The 25,053-nt window shown below is 43.6% G+C and overlaps 1 protein-coding gene across 2 annotated transcripts; it reads left to right on the forward strand.

The window, feature by feature from the left end:
• Nucleotides 1–573: 573 nt before the first annotated feature.
• Nucleotides 574–24,856, forward strand: crocc (ciliary rootlet coiled-coil, rootletin). 2 transcript variants are annotated; one of them, XM_026167902.1, is made up of 37 exons: nucleotides 574–884; nucleotides 5,283–5,409; nucleotides 5,486–5,628; nucleotides 6,883–7,074; nucleotides 7,155–7,232; nucleotides 7,325–7,416; nucleotides 9,712–9,877; nucleotides 9,978–10,084; nucleotides 10,172–10,399; nucleotides 10,620–10,710; nucleotides 10,790–10,876; nucleotides 10,961–11,146; nucleotides 11,394–11,593; nucleotides 11,704–11,886; nucleotides 12,203–12,347; nucleotides 13,148–13,294; nucleotides 13,543–13,773; nucleotides 14,844–15,037; nucleotides 15,117–15,244; nucleotides 15,338–15,507; nucleotides 15,598–15,777; nucleotides 15,978–16,112; nucleotides 16,227–16,370; nucleotides 16,716–16,954; nucleotides 17,038–17,197; nucleotides 17,300–17,467; nucleotides 17,570–17,993; nucleotides 18,262–18,425; nucleotides 18,526–18,646; nucleotides 18,856–19,019; nucleotides 19,418–19,633; nucleotides 20,371–20,595; nucleotides 20,675–20,824; nucleotides 20,959–21,159; nucleotides 21,730–21,861; nucleotides 23,092–23,265; nucleotides 24,631–24,856. In XM_026167902.1, the coding sequence occupies exons 1-37, from the start codon at nucleotides 774–776 to the stop codon at nucleotides 24,727–24,729; spliced, it is 6,102 nt and encodes a 2,033-aa protein (XP_026023687.1). In that variant the 5' UTR covers nucleotides 574–773; the 3' UTR covers nucleotides 24,730–24,856. The 2 variants fall into 2 exon arrangements, with proteins under 2 accessions (XP_026023687.1, XP_026023688.1); XM_026167903.1 differs by lacking the exon at nucleotides 574–884 and adding an exon at nucleotides 4,158–4,940.
• The last annotated feature ends 197 nt before the right edge of the window (nucleotides 24,857–25,053 follow it).

A 25,053-nucleotide genomic window follows, 5' to 3' on the forward strand; every position in this document is an offset into this window, starting at 1 on the left:
AAGTCGATGAATGGATGGATTGGATGTTAGATATTATTTTGATGCTTTTAAAAGATAAATGTCTCTCATTTTGGTTACTGAATTTTTAAAAAAGATTTTATTTAAAAATAATATTGTTTTTATTAAATATATGGGAAAATGGATATGATTGGATGTTAGATATTAAAAATGTGAACTGAAAAAGTAAATGTCATATTATTTTGTTCATTTGAGATGATTATTTAAGAGGTTATTTAAAAATATTAATTTAATTCATTTTTTAAATTAAGCATTGGATATGATGATATGACTGGATTTTAGATAGTTAAAAGTGTTATTTTGTTCACTTAAAATGATTATTTATAAGATATTTTGAAATAAAATAATGAAGTGGTTAAATTCTTTCATTTAACCTTGGATAAATTTATATGCTCGGATTTTAGATATTATTTGAACGATAAACATCTGCATCACTAAAACATAAAACACTAAAAAAAACACTAAAAACTAAAACATAAAACACTAAAACATACACACACTTTTTTTTAAGATACTCGTTTATTTGAGTGAATAACAGCGTTCATTCAAAATGCCAGCGCGTTATGGAGCTCGGTGTGATCATATGATAGACCCGCCGCTGATCTGTATGAACTGGAAGTCCCTCCCCGGAAAAAGCATGGAGAAGATTTCGAAACAAGGCGACCCTGCGTGCAGGGAGCCGACGGTCCGTTTGTAAGTGCCGGGATGAGCTTCGTGCCTGCTTTTGCTGTGTAAAAAGCCCACGCAGAGGAGAAATGGAGAGACGGCAGGAAAACGGTGAGCAGAACGAGCAGCCGAGGAGAGATGTTTATCAGACAGGGAAGCGGATGTTTTCACTGCTAAAGCTGCAGCAAACACGACATGATGTAGGTGTAGATGGTGTTTATATTCAGCCTCTTGTTTCCACAGCAGTCACGATCTCCTCCTCTGATGGTTGGGTTGCGAAAAAAGTCTCCGTTTAATTTTGGTTGGATGCTGCGCGGCTTAACGTGCAACCATCTCCCTCCTCCAACTCCTCCAACTCCTCAGACTTTTGAAAACTTGGGCGTGTCTTTGTGGATGTCGGTGGTTTCTGTGCTTAAAGAGGATGTTGGCGATGAATCGTTTGGCCGTGTTCTCCTTTATATGCACATAATAAACGAGAAGCGCAGAGGCATCTGCTCAGGAAATCAGTGATTTAAGGTCGGTGCAGAAGAAGTCCCGTTTGTTTAACGTGTGGGGAAGAGCGGACAGTTTGGGGGTGTGTTCGCATTTGGAGATTCAGGATGAACAATTGCGCAGACCGACAGATTTTTAAGGTTTAATTTCACTGAAGTCAGTACCAGTTATTTCCTGTCACACCAGTAGGGGGCGCCAAAGATATGAATAAGTTTAAACTGAACTTTTCGTTCCTGGGAAATGAAAATCTTTCATTTATTTCAGATTAGAATACTATGGTTTTACGCCAGCCACTTTATTAGTACACCCTGCTTGTGCGGGACCCCCGCCTTTAGAGCTGCTTTAATTCCTAGTGATCTTAGCTGACAGCAGTGTCTCCTGTCTCCTTCTGCATGTCTTGGTTGGAACAAGTAGTTATTGGAGGTACTGTTGCCTTCCTGTTATTCACCTCCGAGCTCTGGCATCTATGAGGCATCTTCTCCCAGAGAAGTGCTGCTCATTGGATATTTTCTCTTTTTAAATCCTAGAGATGGTTTTAAGGGAAAATCCCAAGAGATCAAAAGTTTCTGTCGCCACATCCAAAGTCACTTTAATCACCTTTGTTCCCCATTCTGATGCCACGTTTGAACATCAGCAGGTCGTCTTGACCGTGTCTATGTGGCTCAATAAACTGAATTACTTTCATGGGGCTGATTAGACATTTGCCTTAAAAGGTGTGCCTAATGAAGTGGTCGGTGAACGGGTGTCAGGCGTGACAGCATGACTGATGATGTCACAACACATCAGTGTTTTGTTGTTTATTCCTGTAAGTTTAAATTTCAGTCATTCAGAAATTTAAGTCAGCATTCACCAAAGTCATTACAGTCCAATGAAACTGTTGTTAAAAAAACAAAATAACTTTTTAATTAAAGGAAATAAAATCAAAGCTAGAGATTTTTTGAGGGGGAAAACCATCTGGAACAATGTTATTACCGTGTTATTACAGTCTACTGAGCATTGGGATGTCTAACACACTAAATCAACATCCTTTGGGAAGTGCTGTTTGTATTGCAACATCTATTCAGAACTTCTGAAAAACATGCCCCTATCAAATACTCTTAAAATTATAATAATGAATGTACAAAATTAAAAGTAAGAGTCAAATTACTAAAAGCTAAACTAAACAAAAAGACCAACTCTGAAATCTAACTTGATGAAAATAGAAAAACTCAGAAACTTGGGGGGGAAATCCCTGTAATAATAATAAAGCTGTAATAACTTTGAGTTTTGATGTTTATTCCTGTAAGTCCTTTTGTATTGGGCCTTTTTAAGGACATTTAATCTGGTAGTACTCGCTCCCCCAGGGCCCTGTGTGGTTTCAGGGGTTATAGGGTGGAGGGATGGTAATGTGTACTGTAAGAGAAAGTACTCAGAAGCATAGAAATGCAAATGGAGTGTGAGCGGGAGAGCTGGGTTAAGGCAGAGTGGGGGGTCTGGTATTGACACAATGATCCTCTTGTCTGTAACCTTGACAATTCAAACGCCACACAGTGCAGCACACACCCCGTCATCTTCAATGCCTGTGTCACAAAGCAAACAACAAAGCAGATGCTTTGTTTAACTTTGTGCTAAAGTTGCTAATGTATTAAAATTAAAAATGTTTAAACGCTAAAAGAAGAAGAAGGAGAAGCAGAAAACAAAGTCAAGTGTAAAGATACGAAATATTTGTGATTTTGTGAATTATTCCGATTACAGCTGCTTGAATGTAAAGATATAATAATGGAGAAGATGTCACCTCTTTGCTCCCCCAAAATTCCTGAGCAGGAACAATACCCTTCCCACAGAAAATATTTATCAGAAATGAATAAAGTGAAGAAAACTGTGGATACACCATAATGTTGTTACAATCCACGTATTCAGTGGGAGAAATGTTTTGTCACTCATCCAAGTGACTACAATAAATAAATAAAAAATAAATAAAATAAAGTAGATCTGTGAAACGGTACTTTAGTAAAGTATTTTAGTAAATGTACTAACTGTGCATGCTCTCATCCAGTGCACGCTGTGGGTTTTACAGTATTGTAGTCTGATTGCATTGGTGGGAGGGGGGTATCAGTAAGATTCAGTCATGCTGCCCCCTCTGGATGTACCCCTGCCCTTCAGAAATGAAGAAATACCCCAAACCCACTAGTGTAAAGCTATATCAAGATAACATTTTATACCTTCCCTTTTTTGATTTTGCAAACACGTATTCATAGTTTCATGAAGCAGATCCAAACTGTGATGACAGTCATCACCCTAACACCAAAAATACTGAACAGCACTAAAAGGAAAACTGAAACTGACTGAGGCAGCATATTTGGTTTTGTCTGGACTTGTCCAAACACTTTTTTAAAACTACTGACCTTAAATATGTTTTATGTCATGTTTAGACTACTTCACTGCATTTCAGAGGAAAATATGAAACCCTTATTCTACCATTTAAGTGACAGTCACAACTTTTCAAAGACATAAAAAAGTCACACACACACATCCATGTGCAGAGCACTTAACACGTAAAAATATAATACAAGTGTAAATGGATAGATCTGATCCTTTTTGTGTCATTAAAACTAAGAAGTGGCACAAATTATCTGGATTAATAATAATAATAATAATAATAATAATAATAATAATATGATTGCAGTGACAAGATGTTATTTGTTATAACTGCTTCTTTGACTGGCAATAATTTTGTACTTTTAATTAACCCCTTAAGCTGGAGGATATTTTTAATTATTTCTATTTTAGTTATTAATTTAAAAAGATCCTTAAAAACACTCAGTAACAGCTGCACTGCTGCACTGCCACTACTTATGCTTAATCGAAACAGGAAATTAGAGAGTAAACTCCAGCGCTTTGGTAGAAGCTTATGCTCTGTTGTTTTTTGTTTGTTTTTATTTTTAAACCCTCATATTCAAAAAGTGATTGCTGCTGTTTCTGTGGTTGTTTTTTTTATTTTTTAGTAAAGTCCATTCTTTGCTTGTGTTGGTAAATAGACTGTAGTCAACTTGATTTATGAAAGGCTCATATCTTGGACAGGTCACTCTGAAATAACCTTTTAGTCTTAATGAGACCTTTGACCTGGATAAATAAAGGCTACATAAAAGTTACCTAAATGAGAGATGTTTCACAGATTTTGGGTCAACAAGTCAGTTGTAACAGACGGTCTGTGTTTTTGGCAGATGATCACTTTTTGGCACGACGCCGTAAAGGAGTTTAAAGATATCTGCTGCTTCTCTCGGTGGGCTCAGGAGTGCCGTAACTATCTGAATCAATATTAACATACTGACGTCACAAAAATCAGGTTAATTGTTCGGTATCTTCTCTCAACTGCGAGGCTCGAGAGTAGCTGGATATCAGTGACGTGTGGAGGGCTCTGAATGTGAGAAGTGGGAGTGTGGTGGAGGAGGTGGGGGTGTGCATTTTAAAACCTGCTAATCCTGCTGTCCTCAATCTCTGCCTCCCGGAGGAAGAGGAGGAGGAGGCGACGGGACGGACGCGCACTGCTCCTCTGCGACTAAACTTTGTCGGCTCATACCAAATAAGCAGCTAAGGCTCACAACTGTTTCATTTCCCCGCTCCTGCTGCAAAGCAACAGACCATCGCTGACACCGTGAAGACGTAGCATTTATTCGGAGTTAATCCTGTTACCCGGAGGATTTTAAATACCTGCCGGTGCGATGAGCGCTGCGGAAAACTCCGCAGAAAGCGACTCCAGCAGTAAACTGGAGTCTGTGATCCAGGTGAGGCTCGCCGGGCCCGCTCCAGCTCACTTGATCATTTCATTAAATGACACAGGTGTGGGGCAAATAATAGCGGCTCATCTGGGGCTTGCATGCGCTTGTTTCTGTTTGGGAGCAGTTTTGTGTATCTATTGCGCAGCAGTCGTGGTCCTGTGCCTGTCGTGGCACCGTTGGGTTTGTGGCACTTTTCAGACACATTATTGTGATCACTCGGTTTCTGTCATGTGTTGGGATTTTCTGTGTTTACAGCCTTATTTCATAGTTTCTCAGCTCTGTGTTGCTGATCTTTCTCTAAACGTCACAAACTAAATAAAAACGGCTGCGCCTGTCCTCCTCCACCAGAGGCTGGAGGAGAGCGTTCTGTCTGAGGAGAAGAGGCTGACAGTCCGGGGTCCTTCACCTGATGCCCCCCCTACATGTCTGCCAGCACGAGTGCGAGAGATTGTGACAAAGAACCTCAGCGACAACGGTGAGTTGCCACAGTCCTCTCTCCTTCACATCAACTCAGTGCCGTCTTTGCCTGACTTTGGCCTTTCTTTGAGCAGCAGGGGCCATGTCCTCGGTCATGTCCCTCCAGGAGGAGAACCGAGTACTGCAGGGGGAACTGGCGAGGTTGGAGGACCTGCTGGCACACAGCAGAGCCGACCGAGACGAGCTCGCCATCAAGTACGGTGCAATCAGTGAGAGGGTAAGGCAAGTCTCCAGGATGCCTGCAAACAGCACTTAGTGGTCATTTTGGTAGAATAGGTTGAGAGGTGGATGGAATCATTATAGCCTGTTAATCTCTTGCGACAAGTTCAAACACTCTTCAGGTGCTCTGGCTTTACACACATTTAAAGCTGAGGACCGTGCCACATTCCCTTTTCCTCATTTATGTGTTTTTTTGGGTCCTTCCTTTGTCTGAGATTTGCTCGTCTCCCAGGTGATGGGGGCTGGAATCAACTGAAGTGGAATGTTGCCATGGCATCTGTCACCCTGGGTGACTGTAAACAGGGGCTTCAATGGCGAGGGGAGATGCAGTGTTGGGTGGGTGGGTGAGTTGGGTGCTACAGCTCATTTGGGGTGGGTTGAACATTACAAAAGGAATAACTGCAGCCTGCTTCCTAAAGCACGAAGAAACTGTGCCGGAGATCGTCCAAAGGAATCTTTTCTCTTTAAAGAATAAATAAATTTATATATGTATATTTTACTCTTGTAGGCTGTTGAGATGCCTGCTGCTTTAATGTCACACATAAAACAACCAATTTAAAGGAGAGTGTCCACCTTTTATAACTTAATGGACTCATTTCAAAAGTGTATTTAAAGTAATAACTGGTCTCCGCTTTGGGATACAGACACTCTGTAGTACTGAGCAGCTGGAATATATGTTAGTATGTGAGTCAGCTTTCTCTTAAATATAACGGAACTAAATGGCGCTCACCCTGTGCTGTTCAAAGTGCCAAAAATGATTTATAAACTCAGCAGATGTGCCTCTGTCCAGATGTCACGATCAGGTTACACAAAATAATCCACAAACCTTCTTGTGAAGAGTTTCATTTAAGAGTGAACATCTATACAGCATAGAAAGAAAGATGTGGCTGAAAACAAAGTTAGTATTTCTTAAGTACTATGACCTCCATTTATGTAGTTTAAATGTAGTATTTTCCTTCATTTTATGCATTCATGTGAGGTTTCACAGGAAATGATCAGGATGTGTTTTGTACCAGTGCCATCAGTGTACGCACAAGCTGTCCAGAACAGCTGTTAAATGGTGAGATGGTTTGGGGAAATTCTGTTTTAAAGTCTGGAAAATAGTTCCCATCTCAAGTACTTAGCTCATTGAGAACATGTATATAGGTATTTTTGGATGCAGTCCAAACTTGGCAGTGCCATGCAGATCTGTCGTGAAGAAGTGTGAAATTAAACCCGACCCCTTGCCTCTTACCTTTCATTAAAACCACAGCTGGAGCAGGCGCTGCGTTTTGAAACAGGGGACGAAGACCACGATTCACCAGAGTCACGCAGCCTGGCTCAGCAGAATGTGGATTTGCGCAGGCGGCTGGACGAGGAACAGGCGGCCTACAAGCGCAAACTCACCGCATACCAGGAGGGGCAGCAGAGGCAGGCGCAGCTTGTGCAGAAGTTGCAGGCCAAGGTGCGTCTGTTTTATTTCCCTCTTCTGTTAAGTTGTTATTGATGAGGTTTGACTACTGGTGTTATTTCCTGCTCCTTCAGGTGCTTCAGTATAAAAAGAGGTGTGGTGATCTGGATCAGGCGCTGCAGGAGAAGTCATCTGAGTTGGAGAAAAACAGTGTAGGCGACCTCGAGTTTACTGTAAACATAAGGAAGCCGATTTTTATGCACAGGTTAAAAATAATATGTCCATGGTCATCTTTTGATTTTAGGGTCACAGCGAAACATCGAATGGTCGCCATCAAGATGAAGCAAGCAGCAACCTGGAGGATGCTTTAATCCGTCTGGAGGAGGAACAACAAAGGTGATGCATCATGAGAGAAGAGACATAAAATGATTTAGCTGTAAACCTGTAACGTCCTCAGACTGTTGAAAAGTATCAGTGCAGACAAACCAGAGATAACTCAGAGAAAATTCAATATTATTTATATAGTGCCAAATCAGAAAAAGGTAAAGATCCTGCAATATTAGAGAGAAAAACCCAACAATCAACCAGAGTAAACATCTGGTTAGACACCATGCTTTTAAAATTATTAGGGTTGAGTACAATAACCTCAGTTTTATCTGAAATTACAAGCAGAAGAGGTCATCCAGATCTTTGCTCCTTTAAGACATTCACACAGTTTAACTAATTGGTGTGTGTTATCTGGCTTCATGGATAGATAAAATTGTGTGTCATCTGCATATCAGTGAAAATGTATGCTATACCTTGCCTAAGGGAAGCATGTATAATGTAAACAGAATTGGTCCTAGCACTGAACCCTGTGGAACTCCATAATTAACCTTAGGGTGTGAAGAGGACCATTTACATGAACAAATTGGAGTCTATGAGATAGATATGATTCAAACCACCTCAGCACAGTACCTGTAATACCTACAGCGTGCTTTAATCTCTGTAGTAAAATGATGTACAATATTAAGATGTCAAATCAGAATCATTTGTAACCTCCACTAAAGCTGACGAGCTCTGAAACCTGTCAGGAACTCTTCAAATAAGCCATTCCTCTGCAGATGATCAGTTAGCTGTTTTACAACTACTATTTCAAGAGTTTTAAAGATAAAAGTTAGGTTGGAAATTGGCCTTTAATTTGTTAAAACAGCTAGCAGTGGTTTAATAAGTGTCATTGTAAAGAATTGTGGCACGTAGCCCATAAATAGAAACAGAAACATTAAAACCTGCACTAACACCATTTTTTTATGTCAAACTTTTTTTTTTAATTTATTATTATTTTTTTTTTAGCAAAGTCTAAGAGGAAATTATTTAACTGGTATTTAAATAACACATTTACACTGTGACCCACATTTATGACAGCTGTGGTTGTGGGGATAGAGTGAGATGTCTGCTAATCAGAGGGTCAGGGTTCAGTCCCAGTGTTGAAATGTGTCTAAATTAGTGTGCCTGCTAGGTAAAGCTACTTTTGTCTGCTCCTTTATTCACAAGGAAGCAGCTTAGCAGGTTTCTACGCGTGTCTCATTAGGCAGATTTGTTACACCAGACGCCTGTCCTTAACCCAAAATGACTTGTGACTCCTGCTGGGATCAAACCAGAGACTGCTGCACTATAGAGGCACTGTGTGTGTCTGTGTGATTGTTAAAAAGTGTTTAAGAGAGCGGGACAAAAAGCTTTATTAATGTAAGTGTGGCCTATGATGTAGCAGCACTTTGAGTAGTATGAGCAGAAGACGACTGTATAAGTCTGTTTACCACAAGCATTCATACAGTGCTTTATTTTGTGCACTTCAAGCGTGTTGTCTCTATCACACTCACACTTCAGTGGCTGTATCCAGGACAGTTTTCGGTTCATTTCATCATCTTGCCCACATCTTGCCTTCCAATTATTAGTTGAACCTCCTGAACCACAGCTAGGGTTGCACTGACTCTACAATGCTCTCAGTGCAACTTGAGCACCGGCAGTTTATTTAAAAAACTTAAATTCAGCAAGGTCGTCCTCTGAGATCAAATTCTGCTTTTGGGAACATCACACTATGATAGCTCCCTTTGAAGCTGCAAATAAATGTATATGGATTTATTACTTTAATTTTACATATGCAACAGTCTTTAAAAATGAATTTAATCAACTTATTCTTGTTTTGTTTTGTTATTGTAAGGATCGATGGACAGAATTGATATAGATGGTATTGCACTCATGCAGGAACAGCGTATTTTCATGGCCTATGTATAGCAGATATGAATAGTTATCTAACTGCCAACATAAGCTGTTGGCCAGTTAGTCCACTGAGTTATTATTTTTAATTCTTTTTATTTAGGGACTGAAGATTTTTGTGAGACATTTTTGCACATGCAGCCAAAACTATTTTTACAGAAATGAGTCATGAGCTCATCTGTGATTGTGCTCCGTTGTAATTTGACTTTAACTTTTACACCAAAAACATAGGGAATATGAGAGTGAGCAGCCTTTTTTTAAAACCACGCAGACTCTAGTTAAGGAGGATTTCATGAATTCAGTCATGTATTATACCAAACATCTGCAGGCCTGATCAATCTTCTCCTTTGCGTTTTATTTAACCACTTTCTTTGTAAACAGCTTCAGCCTGAACTGCGTGTGTTATATTTGAGTGTTTCCATGTTGTGACTTCAGGAGCAGCAGTCTGTCTGCAGTGAATGCAATGCTGAGAGAGCAGTTGGAGCAGGCTGGTTTGGCCAACGAGGCTCTCAGCCAGGATATCCGCAGGCTCACTGCTGATTGGACAAAAGCCAGAGAGGAGCTAGAGCAAAAGGAGTCTGACTGGAGGAGAGAAGAAGAGGTGGGAGAGGGATGCTTCTTAAATATTAAAAGGAAATTCAGGAAAGTCTAAATTCAGAATAATCATTACTCGTTTTAATTTCCTTTGGCCTCCTGTTCAGTCTTTCCACAGCTACTTCAGCAGTGAGCACAGCCGACTGCTGACACTGTGGCGACAAGTGGTCGGGTTCAGGAGGCATGTCTGCGAAATGAAGAGCGCCACTGAAAGGTAAACTTTGTTCTCCTCAGTCTTATTTTATCTTTTGACTCGTGTTTTGTCTCTCACTCCTTCCCGCCTCTCTCCAATCTCCCGCAGGGACCTGTCAGATATGCGTAATGAGCTGGCTCGGACGTCCCACTCTGCTCAGGTGTCCTGGGCCGGTCTGTGTGCCACGCTGCAAAGTCGGGAGGGAGGAGCAGTTGTGGCTCTGGAGCAGGAGAAAGCTCTGAGGGTTCAGCTGGAGCAGCAGCTGAGAGGTCGAGTGGCAGAGATGATGAGCTTTCAGAGCAGGATGGACGCAGAGAGAAGCGAGCTCAACGTCAGGTCAGGGTGCCGAGCCGTCCTGCAGGCTTACAGTCGTATAAGTTGTTTTTAATCGAGCTGTCCAACAGGAGGAGCTAGTAAAAGTCCCCATTGTGTAACAGCAGGAAGACTTCCAGCACTTTTCATTTAAAACAACAAGAACTGACTCAAAGTGCAAAACTAAAGGTCCTTTTTACCGTCCGTGTGAGTTTAATTTCATATTGTCTGTTTTCGTTCTCAGGTTGTCCGATTTGGTGCGAGAAGGGGAGAGACTAAAGGGACAAATTGAAGAGCGTGACAGAGAAATTGCGACACTAACGAGGAAGCTCGAGGTGAGACACCAGTCACGGAGGCCATAATGGTTTCATACTGGTCTGCTTCATGTGCTTCATGTGAATCATTTCCCTTCAGGAGCAGAGCGGCAGTGATGAGACTGACATGCAGATGATGAGGACTCACACTGAGACGCTGTTAGACACACTGCGGGACATCGCTCAGGTAAACAACACACACATTTTTACATCAGCTGATTTCTCAGTGGGAACCCAGATGGAAGGGCTTCATTTTAACCTGCGTTTACAGACGGTTTCAGCAGACGGAGAATCGTCATCGTCAGAAGCAGATCAGGACAATTCTGGGGCTGGGATTCGTGACTCTTTCCCTCGAAGGCCGTCCTCTCCCACTCGACCCTCCTCGCTGTCTCCTCTCCCAGAGGCAGCGCTGTCTGCTCTCCGCTCTGCAGTCACAAACAAGACACTCCAGCTGCAGGTGACATGTTAATCTACAAACACAAAGGACCACACACAAACATGGAACTCTCTGACAGAGGTCACCGATTTTATTTGCCCCCCTTTTCTGGATGTTTAAGACAAGCTAAACGACTTAAAAATCAATGAAGCTCAGACATTAAGTGCTAAAATCTGTGGTGAGACTTTAAAATCTTTCATGTTGTAGGTGCTGTATCCTTGTAACACCGTCATCATCATTCCCTCCACTTGTCCGGTTGTGTTTGCAGGATGTTCGAAGCCGTCTGCTCTCTGCTCAGTCGTCTGTGCAGCAGTTACGAAAACAGCTTTCTGAGTCCGAGTCGGCTAAAAGAGACGCAGAACAGAGAAGCCAAACTCTGCAGCGGGAGAGGGACGCCGCTCAGAGAGAGAGAGAGGCCGCGCTGCGAGAACGGGACCGTGTGAAGCAGGAGAGAGACACGCTGGCCAGGTTTGCCAAACTTCACCTACAAAACTCGCCTCGAGACCCAACAGTGTATTTATCCTCAACTCTGCATTATATTCTCACATGCACACACACACATGTGGTGAATGTTGCAGCGAGAAGGTGAACCTGGAGAAGACGGTGCAGGCAGCGCAGAGCAGCAGCCAGCTCCTGCAGATGGACTGCGAGAAGCTTCAGCTGACCGTGGCGTCCGTGCAGCGAGAGCGAGACCACGAGAGGGAGGAGAAGGAGGCTGCCGTGCAGGAGAGAGACCGGGCGAAGGCAGAGACGCTGAGGGTGTAAGCTGGCTAATTCGTAGAGATTAAGTGAATGTGATGTGGGCACTAATCCACACGCTGCACATGCTCACAGTGTGCCATTCAAAAGATCTGCATCAGCTTCCTCTACATAAGCATCTCAGTCATTAACAAACTCCTCCCTGTACAGCCCCAACATCTCATATACAGCTTTTGTGTAAAAGTTTGACTCTGTTCACAACTATTGTGCTGTCCAGTCGTCCCTTCCTGCAATAGAACAACAAGCTTCACACACTAACAGATACACACCAAGAGTCCTGCCTGATTTTCAGTGAACAACACGTGTTGCCTCAAACAGACAGAAGCAGTTTGATCAGAGCGAGAGTCGAGCCTCTGCTCAGCGTGGCGAGTTGTCTGCAGTGAGGGAGACTCACCAGCAGGGGGAGGTTCAGAGGCAGCTGCTGGAGCAAGAAAAAACACAGCTGTCTGAGGCGCTGGCTCGGGTAAGAAAATAGTAATAGTCTGTGTATTTGTCAGAGGTGAAACGCTACTAGAGTACTGCCAGAGTGCAAGGGAGCGACACTCTGCCACTTTTTTGTTTTGGATGTATTTGTTGAGATGAAATTAAAGTTAGTCCATTAAAATTCAGTTGTCAGTTTCAAGGTTTTTCATGCGAGAAAGTTAATGAAGGCAAAACGAGTGGTGGAAGTGTTCATGATATTAAGGTGCAGATTTAGTAGCAGTGTCCCAAAAACAATAGAGCATGCTTCTTTCAGCGCTAAATGTAATGTTAGACTGTGTGTTGCAAATATCAGTAAATCAAGTATTTTAAATATTTTCCCTCTGGTGTTTTGTGGAAAGGAAAATCCTACAAATACATTTGCAATAAGGCCACTAAACAACCTGCAGTGTCTACGGCTTTCAGCTCCAAAGCCGATGCTGCACGTCTTCAGACAGCAGCTTTGTAACACCAAAAGGGGGAGTTATACGATTATTTTTGCAGCTGACCTCATAAATATATTTTTAGGAGTTTCCCTTTCGAAGCGCTGACTGTACGACTGTACATGTCGTCTGTGACACAGATTTCAGCTTTTTGAATAGTTTGTCATGAAGCAGCACTCCTCTGGAGCTCCTGCCTCCACGTGAGCTTTCTGATGTAACTAAAACTCAGAAGACTTTATGTTTTTAAGTTTAGTCAGACATTCTATTCAGTTATTCTTGAAAACTTTCAGATAAACTTGTGGTGCAATAGCCCGACTGCTTAAACAAATAGCACCTGTTTGACCGTGATTCTTCCCTCCAGGCTGAGAGCAAAAACACGGAGCTCTGTCTGCTGCTTAACAAGCTCCAGTCTGAGGATGCAGCTCTCAGAGACTCTCTGGCAAAGATGGGCAGCATGAACGAGGGTCTGGCACAGGACAAAGCAGCCCTGAACACCTACATCCTCAAGGTAAGGGAGCTGCAGTGCTATTTAAAACCTCCACATATGTAGTTTCAAGCCCATTTGATATGAAATACTCTTGTGTCTCTGTGGACGAGAGTTAATGCCAGTGTAAACAGAGTAATGTAGTTAGATTCAAATTCAGGTGTGCGTCATCACCCTTTTCCATCCCAGCCGAGTAAAATAAACAAACCTGTTCTAGATTTTAAGAGGTTTTCAGGCCTTTAATGTGACTTGCTCTCACCTCTGTGTCTAAGCTCGAGGAGGAGAAAGCCTTCCTGCAGACTCAGAAACGCGACGCTGAGCAGGAAAAGCTGACCATCAGAGATGAGCTGGTCCGGCTGGAGCAGGACAGGCTCGAGCTGGAGTCCGCCCGCATCACACTGCAGCAGTCGCTGCAGGACGCCGAGCTAAGCCGTGTGGGGATCGAGGTTGAGCTCCAGAGTCTCAGGGCTGAGAGACTTAAGCTGCAGGAGAAAGTCACCCAGGTACAACTACACATTACAGGGAGTGCAGAATTATTAGGCAAGTTGTATTTTTGAGGGATAATTTTATTATTGAACAACAACCATGTTCTCAATGAACCCAAAAAACTCATTAATATCAAAGCTGAATGTTTTTGGAAGTAGTTTTTAGTTTGTTTTTAGTTTTAGCTATTTTAGGGGGATATCTGTGTGTGCAGGTGACTATTACTGTGCACAATTATTAGGCAACTTAACAAAAAACAAATATATACCCATTTCAATGATTTATTTTTACCAGTGCCTTGAATGATGGATGTTGCATTCCTGTGCACATTGTCTTGTAAATAAGAGAACACTGGAAGATATTTCCTGTTTGGAAAACACCGGTCTATTACCAAAGCTTGGTGAAAAAGCAGTCGAAGCAAACAGAATTCAAAATCTGGCATTTTAACTATGACTGTTCATTTTTATAAACCCCAAAAGACGAATTTAAAATATTTAAAACACCCATTTTGGCCCATGTTGTTTGCAACATGGGCCTAAAGCGTTATTTTGAATGACCCAAAAATAAAGGCAGATAATACGACCACATGGCTGATTTCTCGCCTCAGTTATTTTAAAAACACATTTAAAAAAGGAAAGGAAAGTTTTTAAATCAGACAAACTGTTGGTTAAACTTTGAAACCCAGAAGAACGCAGCAGAGGAGAGACGTGTGTCCGGTGTGTGCAGGTTGGTTTTTGCAAGGTTGATGAGAGACCGCTCACATACGACACTGTGACATGCAGTACCTTTTCTGTTTTTGAATCATCATGTACTTCACACTAATTATAAATAAAAGTGGGCCTTGATATAAACCATGAAGCTGTCTGATATAACAGTATGAAGGTGTTTCAGCTCCTCTCTTTTTAAGGCTTTTGAAAGCCGTTCTCTGATTGGCTGAACTTTGCAAAGAGAGCTGTGGGCCTTAAATGACAGTGACAAGTACATCTCTTATAACTGACATAACAGAAACTGGGTGTTTATAGGACTCTGAAGTCTGAGCTTTTGGCTCACAGAGGTCACTTAACTGACCTCATCATTTTGTACTCGACAGCTTTGTGGCGAGGTGACCTCTTTGGGTTCTGAGTTAAGTCTCGCTAGAGGAGAAGGCCAGAGGAACGAGGTGGCCTTGGAGGAGGTCGGCCGCAGTCAGGCAGAGCTGGCCCGGGACAAAGCGGCCCTCGTGGTTCAGCTGACAGCATCTGAGAGGGAGAACGCCATGCTGTCTGAGGAACTGGCTGCTTTCAGGTATGTTTGGTTTCAGACTTGGTTAATTACTCAAAAGTGCTCAGTGCACGTGTGTGTAAGTTGTGGTTGTAACCTGCAGGTCGGAGCGTGAGTCCCTGGAGACCAGCCTGTTCGAAGTGCAGCAGCAGCTCGTTCAGGTGGAAACTCGCAGAGAGCAGCTGGAGACAGAGAACCAAACCCTCAGAGTCCGCTGTGAGACGGCTGCAGGTGAGAGGAGACGTGTTTTTTATAATTAAAGATAATAAAAGTTGGTCAATAACAGGAAAGCGTTGTATTTGTTTTCCTGATTGTGATTTCCAGCTGAACTAAGGCGCGTTCGCTCAGACGGGGAGATTGCGTTGGCCCAGGCTGAGCGGGAGAAGCAGACTCTGAGTCAGACTTTAAATGCGGCACAGCTGGAGGCGCAGCAGGCCTTGCGCAAGGCCTCCTCTGAGCATCAGGAGGAGGTGGAGAGACTGGTCTCAGAAAAGGTGAGTGGGTTCAGTGGATCACTGTTAGTTTAAATGCTATTTGTATGAATGTTTTTACACTTGGATGAATGTCATCATGGTGTTTTGCAGGAAGTTGTGCGGCACAGCTTGCTGATGGAGCATGAGGTCACGCTGAGAAAGCTCAGACAGGAGATGGAGGATCAGCTCAGCAGAGCAAAGAGAGAAAAAGAGGAGCTGCAGGATGAAATGCGGACTCTGCAGCACGATAGAGATCAGTGTCTCCTCCAGGCTGAGACGGAGAAACAACAGGTCTGATCCCAGCCTGTGAAACTATTCAGCGTCTAGAGCTGTATTTATTCATCAGATAGCATGTGTCATTTAAATCTTTGGTTTAAAACAGATTTCTTAAAATAATGTCTTTGTTAGAAATGCCAGCATGGCTTAGGCTGTTCCTTCCCCCCTTTTTAAACTTTGTTTTAGTGTTAACCAGACATTTTCTGTCCTCCCAGGCTCTTTCCTTGAAGGAAGCAGAGAAGACGGTTTTGTCTGAGCGGGTTTCCAGCCTGCAGGCTGAACTGTCAGCTGCAGCCCTCGAGACCGAGCGAGTGGCCAGAGAAGCAGCTCATTACAAAGAGCAGGAACAGGTGACGGGAGGAAACGTGGAGGGTTTCACTTCCTCTCCTGATTTGTATTTTGTTGCTGTTGTCGAGGCACGAATGAAAGATTAACTACAGCATCACCCTGTTTGTTTTCCTCAGATCAGAGTCGGCGCTCTGACCAGCGAGGTGCTGGAGCTTCGCTCTCAGCTGGAGGATGCAGCCTCCGCTGGTGAGAGGGAGCTCCACAGTCTACAAGAGACATGTAGTGATCTCCGCTCGCGTGCTGACATCGCTCTCAAAGAGGTAGATCATCCTCTACAAGAGCCAAAATGCATAATATCAGATACCAACATCCCAACATATACCTGGTTTCCACTGATGTGTCGAACCATGACTTGATGGCCCACATTTGAACGGATTTGAGAAACAAGAAGTTAGAAAATAAATTGCTATAAGAAGAACATCAAAGCGAGGAGAATCTGCCACTGACCATCAGTGTTTACAACTTTTTTGCATCTGTGGAAGGTTGTAGATATGGGCAGAGGTCAAATATGAAAACATAAAACAGTTTAATTAATTTGTTTTCATGCTGGAAACAAACAAATGTTCTGTCCAGTGACCTCATTTCATCTGATTTTCACCCACCAGCTGGAGCAGTGCAGAGCCGCCCTCGCAGCCACAGAGGAGAGCCGAGACCAGCTGAGGCGGGACTTGTTGGAGACTGAACGCCGCCTGAACCAAACTCAGGACTCAGCAGAGAGCTACAGGAGAGAGGGCACAGAGCTGCGCCGTGGCTTCAGTGATGTCACCAAGGAGAGAGAGGCTCTCAGCCAATCAAATACTTACCTGAGAGAAACTCTGCGAAGTGCAGAAACTGAAAGGATCAGGTATGCATGAGATTGGCAAAGTAACCAGGGACAGAGACACAGAGTAGATGAGATGTGTAAGCAGTGTGTGTGTGTTTTGTTAGTGTGAAGCGACAATGTGAGGAGAAGGAGCAAAAGCTGTCTGTGCTGGAGGAGAATTTGTCTTCCACTCAGAAGGAGGTGACAGAGCTGCGGAGCTGCCTGAGAGAAGTTGAGAGATCACGACTGGAGGCTCGGCGAGAGCTGCAGGAGCTCCGCAGACAGGTCAGGCATGCAGTCATCTCTCTCACATCTGAGCAGAACCTGGGAAATATGTTGCACACAGTTTTGCCTCTAAATGTAAATTTTCCTTTTGTCTGGCTCCAGCTGAAGGTCCTGGATGGAGAGAAGGAGCAGAAGGAGAGGGAGGTGGCAGAGCTGCAGACTCGCCTGTCGCTGGAGGAGCAAAGAGACGAGGAGAGAGGAAAAGAGGTTTTCACCCTCAAACAGAAGCTGGCTGAAGCCGAAACAGCCAGAGAGTCCCTCAAGAAAGAAGTGAGAGTGGAGCAAAGTGAAGAAATTTCCAGCTCTTTGTTAATCTTGCTGTCTTCAGTGTGTCACTGCTGTCTCTTCTGTCTTTTTTTTATGTTAATGCAGCTTTCCATGACTCAGAAGCGTCTGCTTGAGTCTGAGTCGGGCTGGCGCAGCTGCGAGAGAGAGCTGACCGCTCAGCTGCAGGAGGCTCGAAGCTGCGAGAAGAAGCTTCAGGACGAAGCTAAGAACTTGTCCCTGCGTGCTCAGACGGCCCAGGACTCCGCCGCTCACTGCAGCCTGCAGCTGAGCGAGGCGCAGGGCCGGCTCGCCGCCACTGAGTCGGAGCTGACCCGAGCCGAAGCCACGAGGAGGGACCTGGAGTTTCGTCTGAGCAGCCTGCAGTCGGCGCTGACGCGGACGCTGGGCATTGGAGCGAGTGGCAGAGGACCCAGGGGGAGGAGCCCAGGAGGGAGCTCCACATCACCTGGCAGCATGTCACGCCACCACAGCGTCTCACCTCTGCGCTCCTCGCTGTCGCCTCCTAAAGGTGAGAAGCAAACACGAGGCCTTTGTTTCATTATTGTTGCAAAGTGTATTTAGCTCTGAGACAGGATGTTTCATCACTCTGATAAAAAATGACTCCAAGGCTCTTCAAATTTTAGCATAATTATAGAAAAAAATTACTGCTTACTGACACTCATAACGAATAACATGAGGAATTACTTTTTGCTGGTCTTGTCTCTGTAGCATTATAAGAACCCTCCTTCACTCCTTCAGCTATCTCAGCGTAACATCTTTCTGTTTCTCCTGTACAGAAATTCGAGGAAGCACCCCTGACAATACTTTGGGCTCAGGCGCTGTATCTCCTGAGAGAGGGGATACACCGGTGCCTCTTCTTCAGTCAGAGCTGGACTCCGAGACTGTGCGAAGCGGTCTCAGAGACTTCCTCCAGGAGCTGCGTGATGCACAGAAAGAGAGGGTAACGGGGCTGCGCGGCACGAAAATGACAGTACATAATAACTCGAGGATAATCTCTTTGTTTGTGTAGCTCAAGTCTTTGTTTATTGCTAATTTTGAAGGATGATGTCCATTGTCAGCTGGGGGCCGTGCAGCGGGAGCTGGAGGAGCTGAAGGTGGAGCGGGACTCTGCTATGAGTCGACTCACTCAGCTGCAGTACTCCATGCAGGAGTACCAAGAAGGTTAGAGAGTTTACCCAAGTTGTTTAGAAAGAAGGAGATTTTAGATGAGCTCAGGGAAACTTTTCGCTTTCAACAGTCCGCTTTCAAAACTCTGAAATAACCTTCATCTGCACAATGAAGGCAAGCTGCCCAAAACCCATTTCTGAGTAGAATTAAAATTAAGTCCGATAATCTACTGCAGGCTGTGTTGTTTGGATGTCTCATTATAGGGAAGCGTGGACTGGATGAGCGCCTCACCACCACCCAGATTTTGCTCCAGCAGCAAGAAGAGGCGGTGAGGAGAGGAGACAGAGAGCGGCGAGCTCTCAGCGACCGGGTGAAGGATTTAGAGCGAGCGCTGCAGGCCTCTGAGACGGATAAGAAGCACATACAGGTACTCCATGTTTTGTGTTGTCACTCACACAGCAGTGATCCCAGCTCGGCTACAGTCAACATATGGTAGCGCAACAGAAGGACAATAACGGGAAGCGTGCACTGTCGACAAATGTAATAACAACAGATGCTGGCGCACACTCAGTGTTGCACCACCTGTGGAGTCCCCTGCCAGCTCTCCATATGTTTGTTTTTAATGCCAGCACCTTTCAAAATGATTCACCTTCTGGGCTGTGTGTGCTACTGAGTGAATCTTTTATCTGTTGTATTTTTTAGAACAAACGTATTGAGAAGACAAGGAGATTGTTGAGCTGTGGCTCCTCTCTGTTTCTAATTGTCTGTTCAAACATAAGTGAACGTAGACTTAATATGACCCTTCTCCTCCATCCATCTCTGCAGGATCAGTTAAATAAGCAGCGTGCTGCCGAGATCCGCCTGGAGGTGGAGAGGAAGCGCCTGCGGGAGGCGCTAGAGGCAGCTGAAGCTCGCGCCACCAGGGTGGAGCTGGGGAGGCGCAGTCTGGAGGGGGAGCTGCAGAGACTCAAGCTGAGCCTGGGAGACCGAGAGGCTGAGAGTCAGGCCTCCCAGGAGCGCCGCGACTCTCTCGTCAAACGGGTACAGAGCTGTTTATTTATGACTCATGATCAGCTTAATGCGATTAGTTGGGCCTGAGAATTTCCTTCTAATACAGGAGATTTAATGTCACTGATCAGCTGGTGAACATTTAATTATGATTTAAGGCTATTATTTATTCTTATAGTCTGCCATTTAGCCAGACTGATGTACACTATAGTGTTTACATATACAAATAAAGCAACGACTTAAATACAAAAACATCAGAATTAAAAACTTAAAATCTAAAGAAACAAAGCAATCAGCGTCAGTAAAAGTTACCTTGAATTCATAAAAGTCCCATTAACTAAATATAAGAGATATAAGATGGATTTAGATTAACAGATTTTGCAGAAAGCGCACCAAGAAATCTTAGAAACAGTGCTGCTCTGTCTCCTCAACCATAGTCGACATCAGGTGAGATCTGCCGGGGCTGATGTCCTTGAGATAAAAAGCTTTGCTGTGGGGGGCAGCCTCTGCTCTGTCGCACCGTGGATATGTGAAAAATAGTTTCAGTTAATCCACCACTCACTCCTGGTTTCTGGTTCCAAGGAAACATTATTAGTTGTAGTGATTATTCACTAAAATAAAAGCATTATGCAGCAGCTGCACTTTATAGTTGCGGTCCTGGTCGCTGCACTACATTTGACAAAAAGCAGCACTGAAATCTCAATTTGATTAAAAGAAAAACAGTTTTTTTTGTTTTGGCCTGAAATAAACTGGTTTTGTACTAATTGCAGGTTACTGAAGGAGAAGCCCGCGTAGCTCTGCTGCAGAGAGAGGTGGAGATGCTGAGCCAGACTCTGCTCAAATCTCAAGAAGGTGAAACTTTACTCAGAGAAAAAATCACTTCTCTCAACCAGACGATTCAGGAGGCGGCGGCCCTTCAGAGCAGCACGCAGGGTCGTATGGCTGCCCTGCAGAAGACGCTCAGCATGGCTGAACAGGACAGAAGGCTCCTGCAGGTGAGAGAGAAAACAAAGGGCTTCAAACAGCGTGGCTCAGATGTGAATGTTGACGTGAGAATTATTCTATGCCGTTAAGGAACAAATGGATGCATCCCGAGCGTCATTAGCTGAGGCGAGGAGAAACACGGCCACCCTCACTGAGCGCGTGCAGAGCCTGCAGACCGAGCTGACCGAGAGTGAGCTGCGGCGAGAAGAAGTAGAGTCTGAGCTGAAGAGCGCTCAGGAGGTTAGAGACAAACAGATCGCCAGAGACGCTCGTCCACCTGCAGGGCTGCCGATCTGAAGCTGTAAAAGAGTAGATTCTGCACAATGCTGAACTCAGGCCGGTGTTCTTGATAGATTTCTGTCTTCCTCCGTCAGGCTCTGCGACAGCGCTCAGCCAGTCTTGCGGAGGCTCAGCGCAGCGCCCAGTCGGCTCAGACAGAGCGGGCCGCTGTGGAGGAGCGGCTACGTGCGCTGCAAAGAGCAGTCGCCATGCTGGAGACGGAGAAAAAAGATGCAGAGAGGCAGGCTGTGAGGCTGGAGAAAGACAAGAACGCACTGAGAAACACACTGGACAAGGTCAGCGCTGTGTCAACACGTGTTTGTTTCTTTGTTTGTTTTCTTTGTGACCATCTGACATTAAAGATATTAGATTTATATGCCAGTTAAGATCCAAAATGACCTGCAGAGCCTTATAGCTACACCACACATGCTGATGCATTAAAATTACTTTTAAATAAAATATCAAAACAGCCTGAGAGAAATAAAATGTTAAAAACGTCGGATAAGTACGAGCTCCTCTACAAAATTGCCTCCAAGCAAATTCTAATTGTATGATATCATTTATATAAATCATTATAAAAACATGAGAAGTTGATTCTTTTAGTATTCTAATAAATATTTAATATTTACTTCCCTTCATTTAAATAAATGTTTCCAGAAATTCTGAATAAGATATGACATTTATACACATATAAAGTGTTTCCTTTGTCTCTTAAACTATAGAACTGCACAAAAACACCGCTCACATACTGTGTTCACCATCTTGGATGAGTGTTTTAGTCACCACACCACCACACCAGCTCGCGTCCCTGTTTTGAACGGCTTGCTTCGCTGTTGTTACATGTCCATGGTTACATTTTTCATCAGGTTGAACGTCAGAAGCTGAAGTCTGAGGAGGGCACGATGCGGCTGTCTGCAGAGAAGAGTCGCCTGGATCGCTCTCTAAACACAGCCGAGCAGGAGCTGCAGGAAGCACAGCAGCAGATACTGATGCTGCAGGTAGGGAACGGCCGCTGATGGAGGCAAAAGACGACCAAACTGCTGCCGAATCCTGCTGAAAGATTTTGTTTACTTAGCTGTGGCTGGATACGTCTACTGGAAGTGAGGGTTTGTGCAGAAAGAGCGGGCGAGAAGAAAGCCAAGCAGATGTTTCACAGTGACAAAATAAACCTGAGTTCTCGACTTGAGCAATGAGCTTAAAAAGACGTTAAAATGATTTTTTTAACATGCAAGGTGACATAAATGTGTAATAATCTACATTTTTCCCGTGGATGTAAAAAACAAGATTAGTTTTAATGTTATATTGTAAAGTTTAAGTTCATAAAGTGACATCTGAGTAATTTTCACAGATAACCAAACGACTGGACCAAAGACATGAGATAGTTTTGGGAAAGCTTCATTTTAATGATGCTAAAGTCTTAACTATGTTTTTCTATTTACCACAGACATGCCAAAAACAAGCAAATAAATTAAGCTGCAGTGGGTTTTGGAGGAATTTTGAAACGCTCATTAAAGTTGTTTATTTCAGGTCGGTTTAACATTTCAGACTTCTCCTCTTTTCTCCTCATTCAAGCCAAACTTTTCCCAAGCTGCAGAAATGTGCTTTAACCGTCGCAGTAAATCCCAAAGCTTTAACGTTCGCTGCAGAGTTTTAAAGACTGTGAGGCTAACGGCCGTGTTTGGAGTCTTTTTTTTGTTGCGTATTCTTCGATTGCTGAAGTCTTAAAAAGAGGAAAACACTTTGTGTTGTGTGACCTGATTCCTGCTGCAGGTTTGTTTGCGTGAACCATCACTGATTTGGTGGAGGACTTTAAAAGTCCCAGGTGTCACTAGATACCAGATAATTTCATTTCTTTGAATTTACTTTTTCTAGTTCACAGATCTGGAATCAGATTTGGACATGACTTTATTAGACTATGTGATGTCTTCTTTCATTAGGATGATTCACTTTTCCCGCATTTTGTCTTGCAAATGACACACAGCTTGTAGTTGACCTTGTTGGACAGCTGTTTTACATGTTCTTAGACAGGCTCGCTGCAGCGCTCCAAACGATATGCTTTATTATTATTATTATTATTAATTTTTTTTTTTTACTCTGTTGTAACTCCATCCATAAAACTCCAGTCGTGTTGGCTTACCTCCAGATGTTCCTCTCCTTTTACATTTGGTTGTCTTCCCGTGTGTGTGTGTGTGTGTGTGTGTGTGTGTGTGTGTGTGTTTCATGAGTAGACTCAGCTGGCTGAGATGGAGCAGTCTCACAGTTTGTGCGAGAGTTTGGTGAGGCAGCGCGAGGAGGCCCAGCGGGAGGCGGAGAGGCTGAGGACGAGCTTTCGGGATATCGAACGGACGCTGGGCACTAGAGAGCGCGCTCACCGGCACAGAGTCAAAGGGCTGGAGGAGCAGGTGCTCACATTGTGCTGTGTTAAAAGCTTTTTTTCTCTTTTTTACCAAGTTCACCTGTAGACACACCTGATGCTGGTGTTTCTGTTGCTTTTAACAAAGTTGTTCAGAATATATATATAATCCATCCATCCGCTTTCGCTTATCAGGGTCGTGGGGGGCGCTGGAGCCTATCCCAGCCGTCATAGGGCGAGAGGCGGGGTACACCCTGGACAGGTCGCCAATCTGTCACAGGGCTAATACACAGAGACAGACAACCATTCGCACTCAAACCTATGGGCAGTTTAGATTAGTCAATTAACTTATCCCCACAAACTGCATGTCTTTGGACGGTGGGAAGAAGCCGAAGTACCCGGAGGGAACCCACACAAACATGGGGAGAACATGCAAACTCCAAATGTTACTTAGCTGGATCCAAGTTTCATTGAGTATAATAGATATGATGGATCATATCTGTGGCACAGACACATCTGTGTTTCTTTCAACATCAATAATGTTGCTTCAGCACAACTGCTTAATCAGTCTCATTGTTTTTTACAGGAAAAAAAACTAATAAAATGATGGTGCTTGGATTTTTTTTCAACAAAACTTCATCTTAAAATGTTGTGCAAACACAGATGGAACAATGCGATCATTAGTATGTTGAGGTGGGAAGTAACAAAAGTACAAATATCTGTAATTTCTGCTTCTTAGTTTTTAAAAACAGGCACGCTATTTTATGTTTAAAGCATCGGAGGGACGTTTTTGTTTCCCAGCACCACACGACTTCAAAACAAGGAGAAAACATATAGTTTATGTGTCATTTTTTGCACTATACTCAGTAAGTTAAGTTAAATTAAATTAAAAAGTAAGTAATTAAATACAGAACCTGTATTGGTGATACAGGTGCATCACTTCCTGAGCAGCCTTTCTGGTGTGCAAGTGTTCCTGAGCCCATGGAGTGATTTCAATGACTGAATCAGTTTTGAAGTTTTGATCAGTTTTGATTCCTCCAGATTCTTCAAATGTTTTGATGATATTATGTGCCACAGATGATATTTGAAGGTTTATGTTGAGGAACATCACATTTGCATTACATGCATTTGCAGACTGGTGAACCTCTGCCCATCTTCACTTCTGAAACGCTCTTTTTATATCCAGTCACATTAATAATCTGTTACTAATTAACCTAATCAGCTGCAAATAAGTTCCTCCAGCTGTTTGTTTTTAGCATCACTTAATTTTCCAGCCTTTTGTTACTGCCTTCAAAATCCCACTCTTCTGTCCACATCTGTAACCTGCGGACTGGATTTAAAATTGAATCATGTCATCAGATTTAAAAATTACATGTTTAACTTCTGTTTGTTGTCACCTTTATCATTACTGCAGGTGTCTACTCTAAAGGAGCAGCTTCAGCAGGAGATGAAGAGGCGGCAGCCGTCTCTCCCGTCCTCCGTGGTGTCGGCAGGGAACCGAGACGCAGCTTGAAACCAGAAACACCAGCAGGAAACTCCATCTTGAATGTCTCATAGCAACAACGCTACTCCACGGTTACTGTACTGTTTCAAAGATGTTTTATTTTGTGACACTGAATGAACACTATTGTAATTTTGAAGCCTTGTGTTTGTTTGTTTTTTTCATTTTGACTCAAGAGAGAATAGGTGGAGCATTATGATTCAGCCAGCTGTGCTGAAAACACCAGCGGCCGGCCTGATTACTGGCAGCCATCTGCACTCGATCTTTGTCCAGCATATTCCCAAATTTCTTGTTCTTATTCAAGAATCACCACAGGACTCTCCTCCAGACAGGCTG

This window comes from Astatotilapia calliptera, chromosome 5 (genome assembly GCF_900246225.1).
Source record: "Astatotilapia calliptera chromosome 5, fAstCal1.2, whole genome shotgun sequence".
Taxonomy (NCBI): domain Eukaryota; kingdom Metazoa; phylum Chordata; class Actinopteri; order Cichliformes; family Cichlidae; genus Astatotilapia; species Astatotilapia calliptera.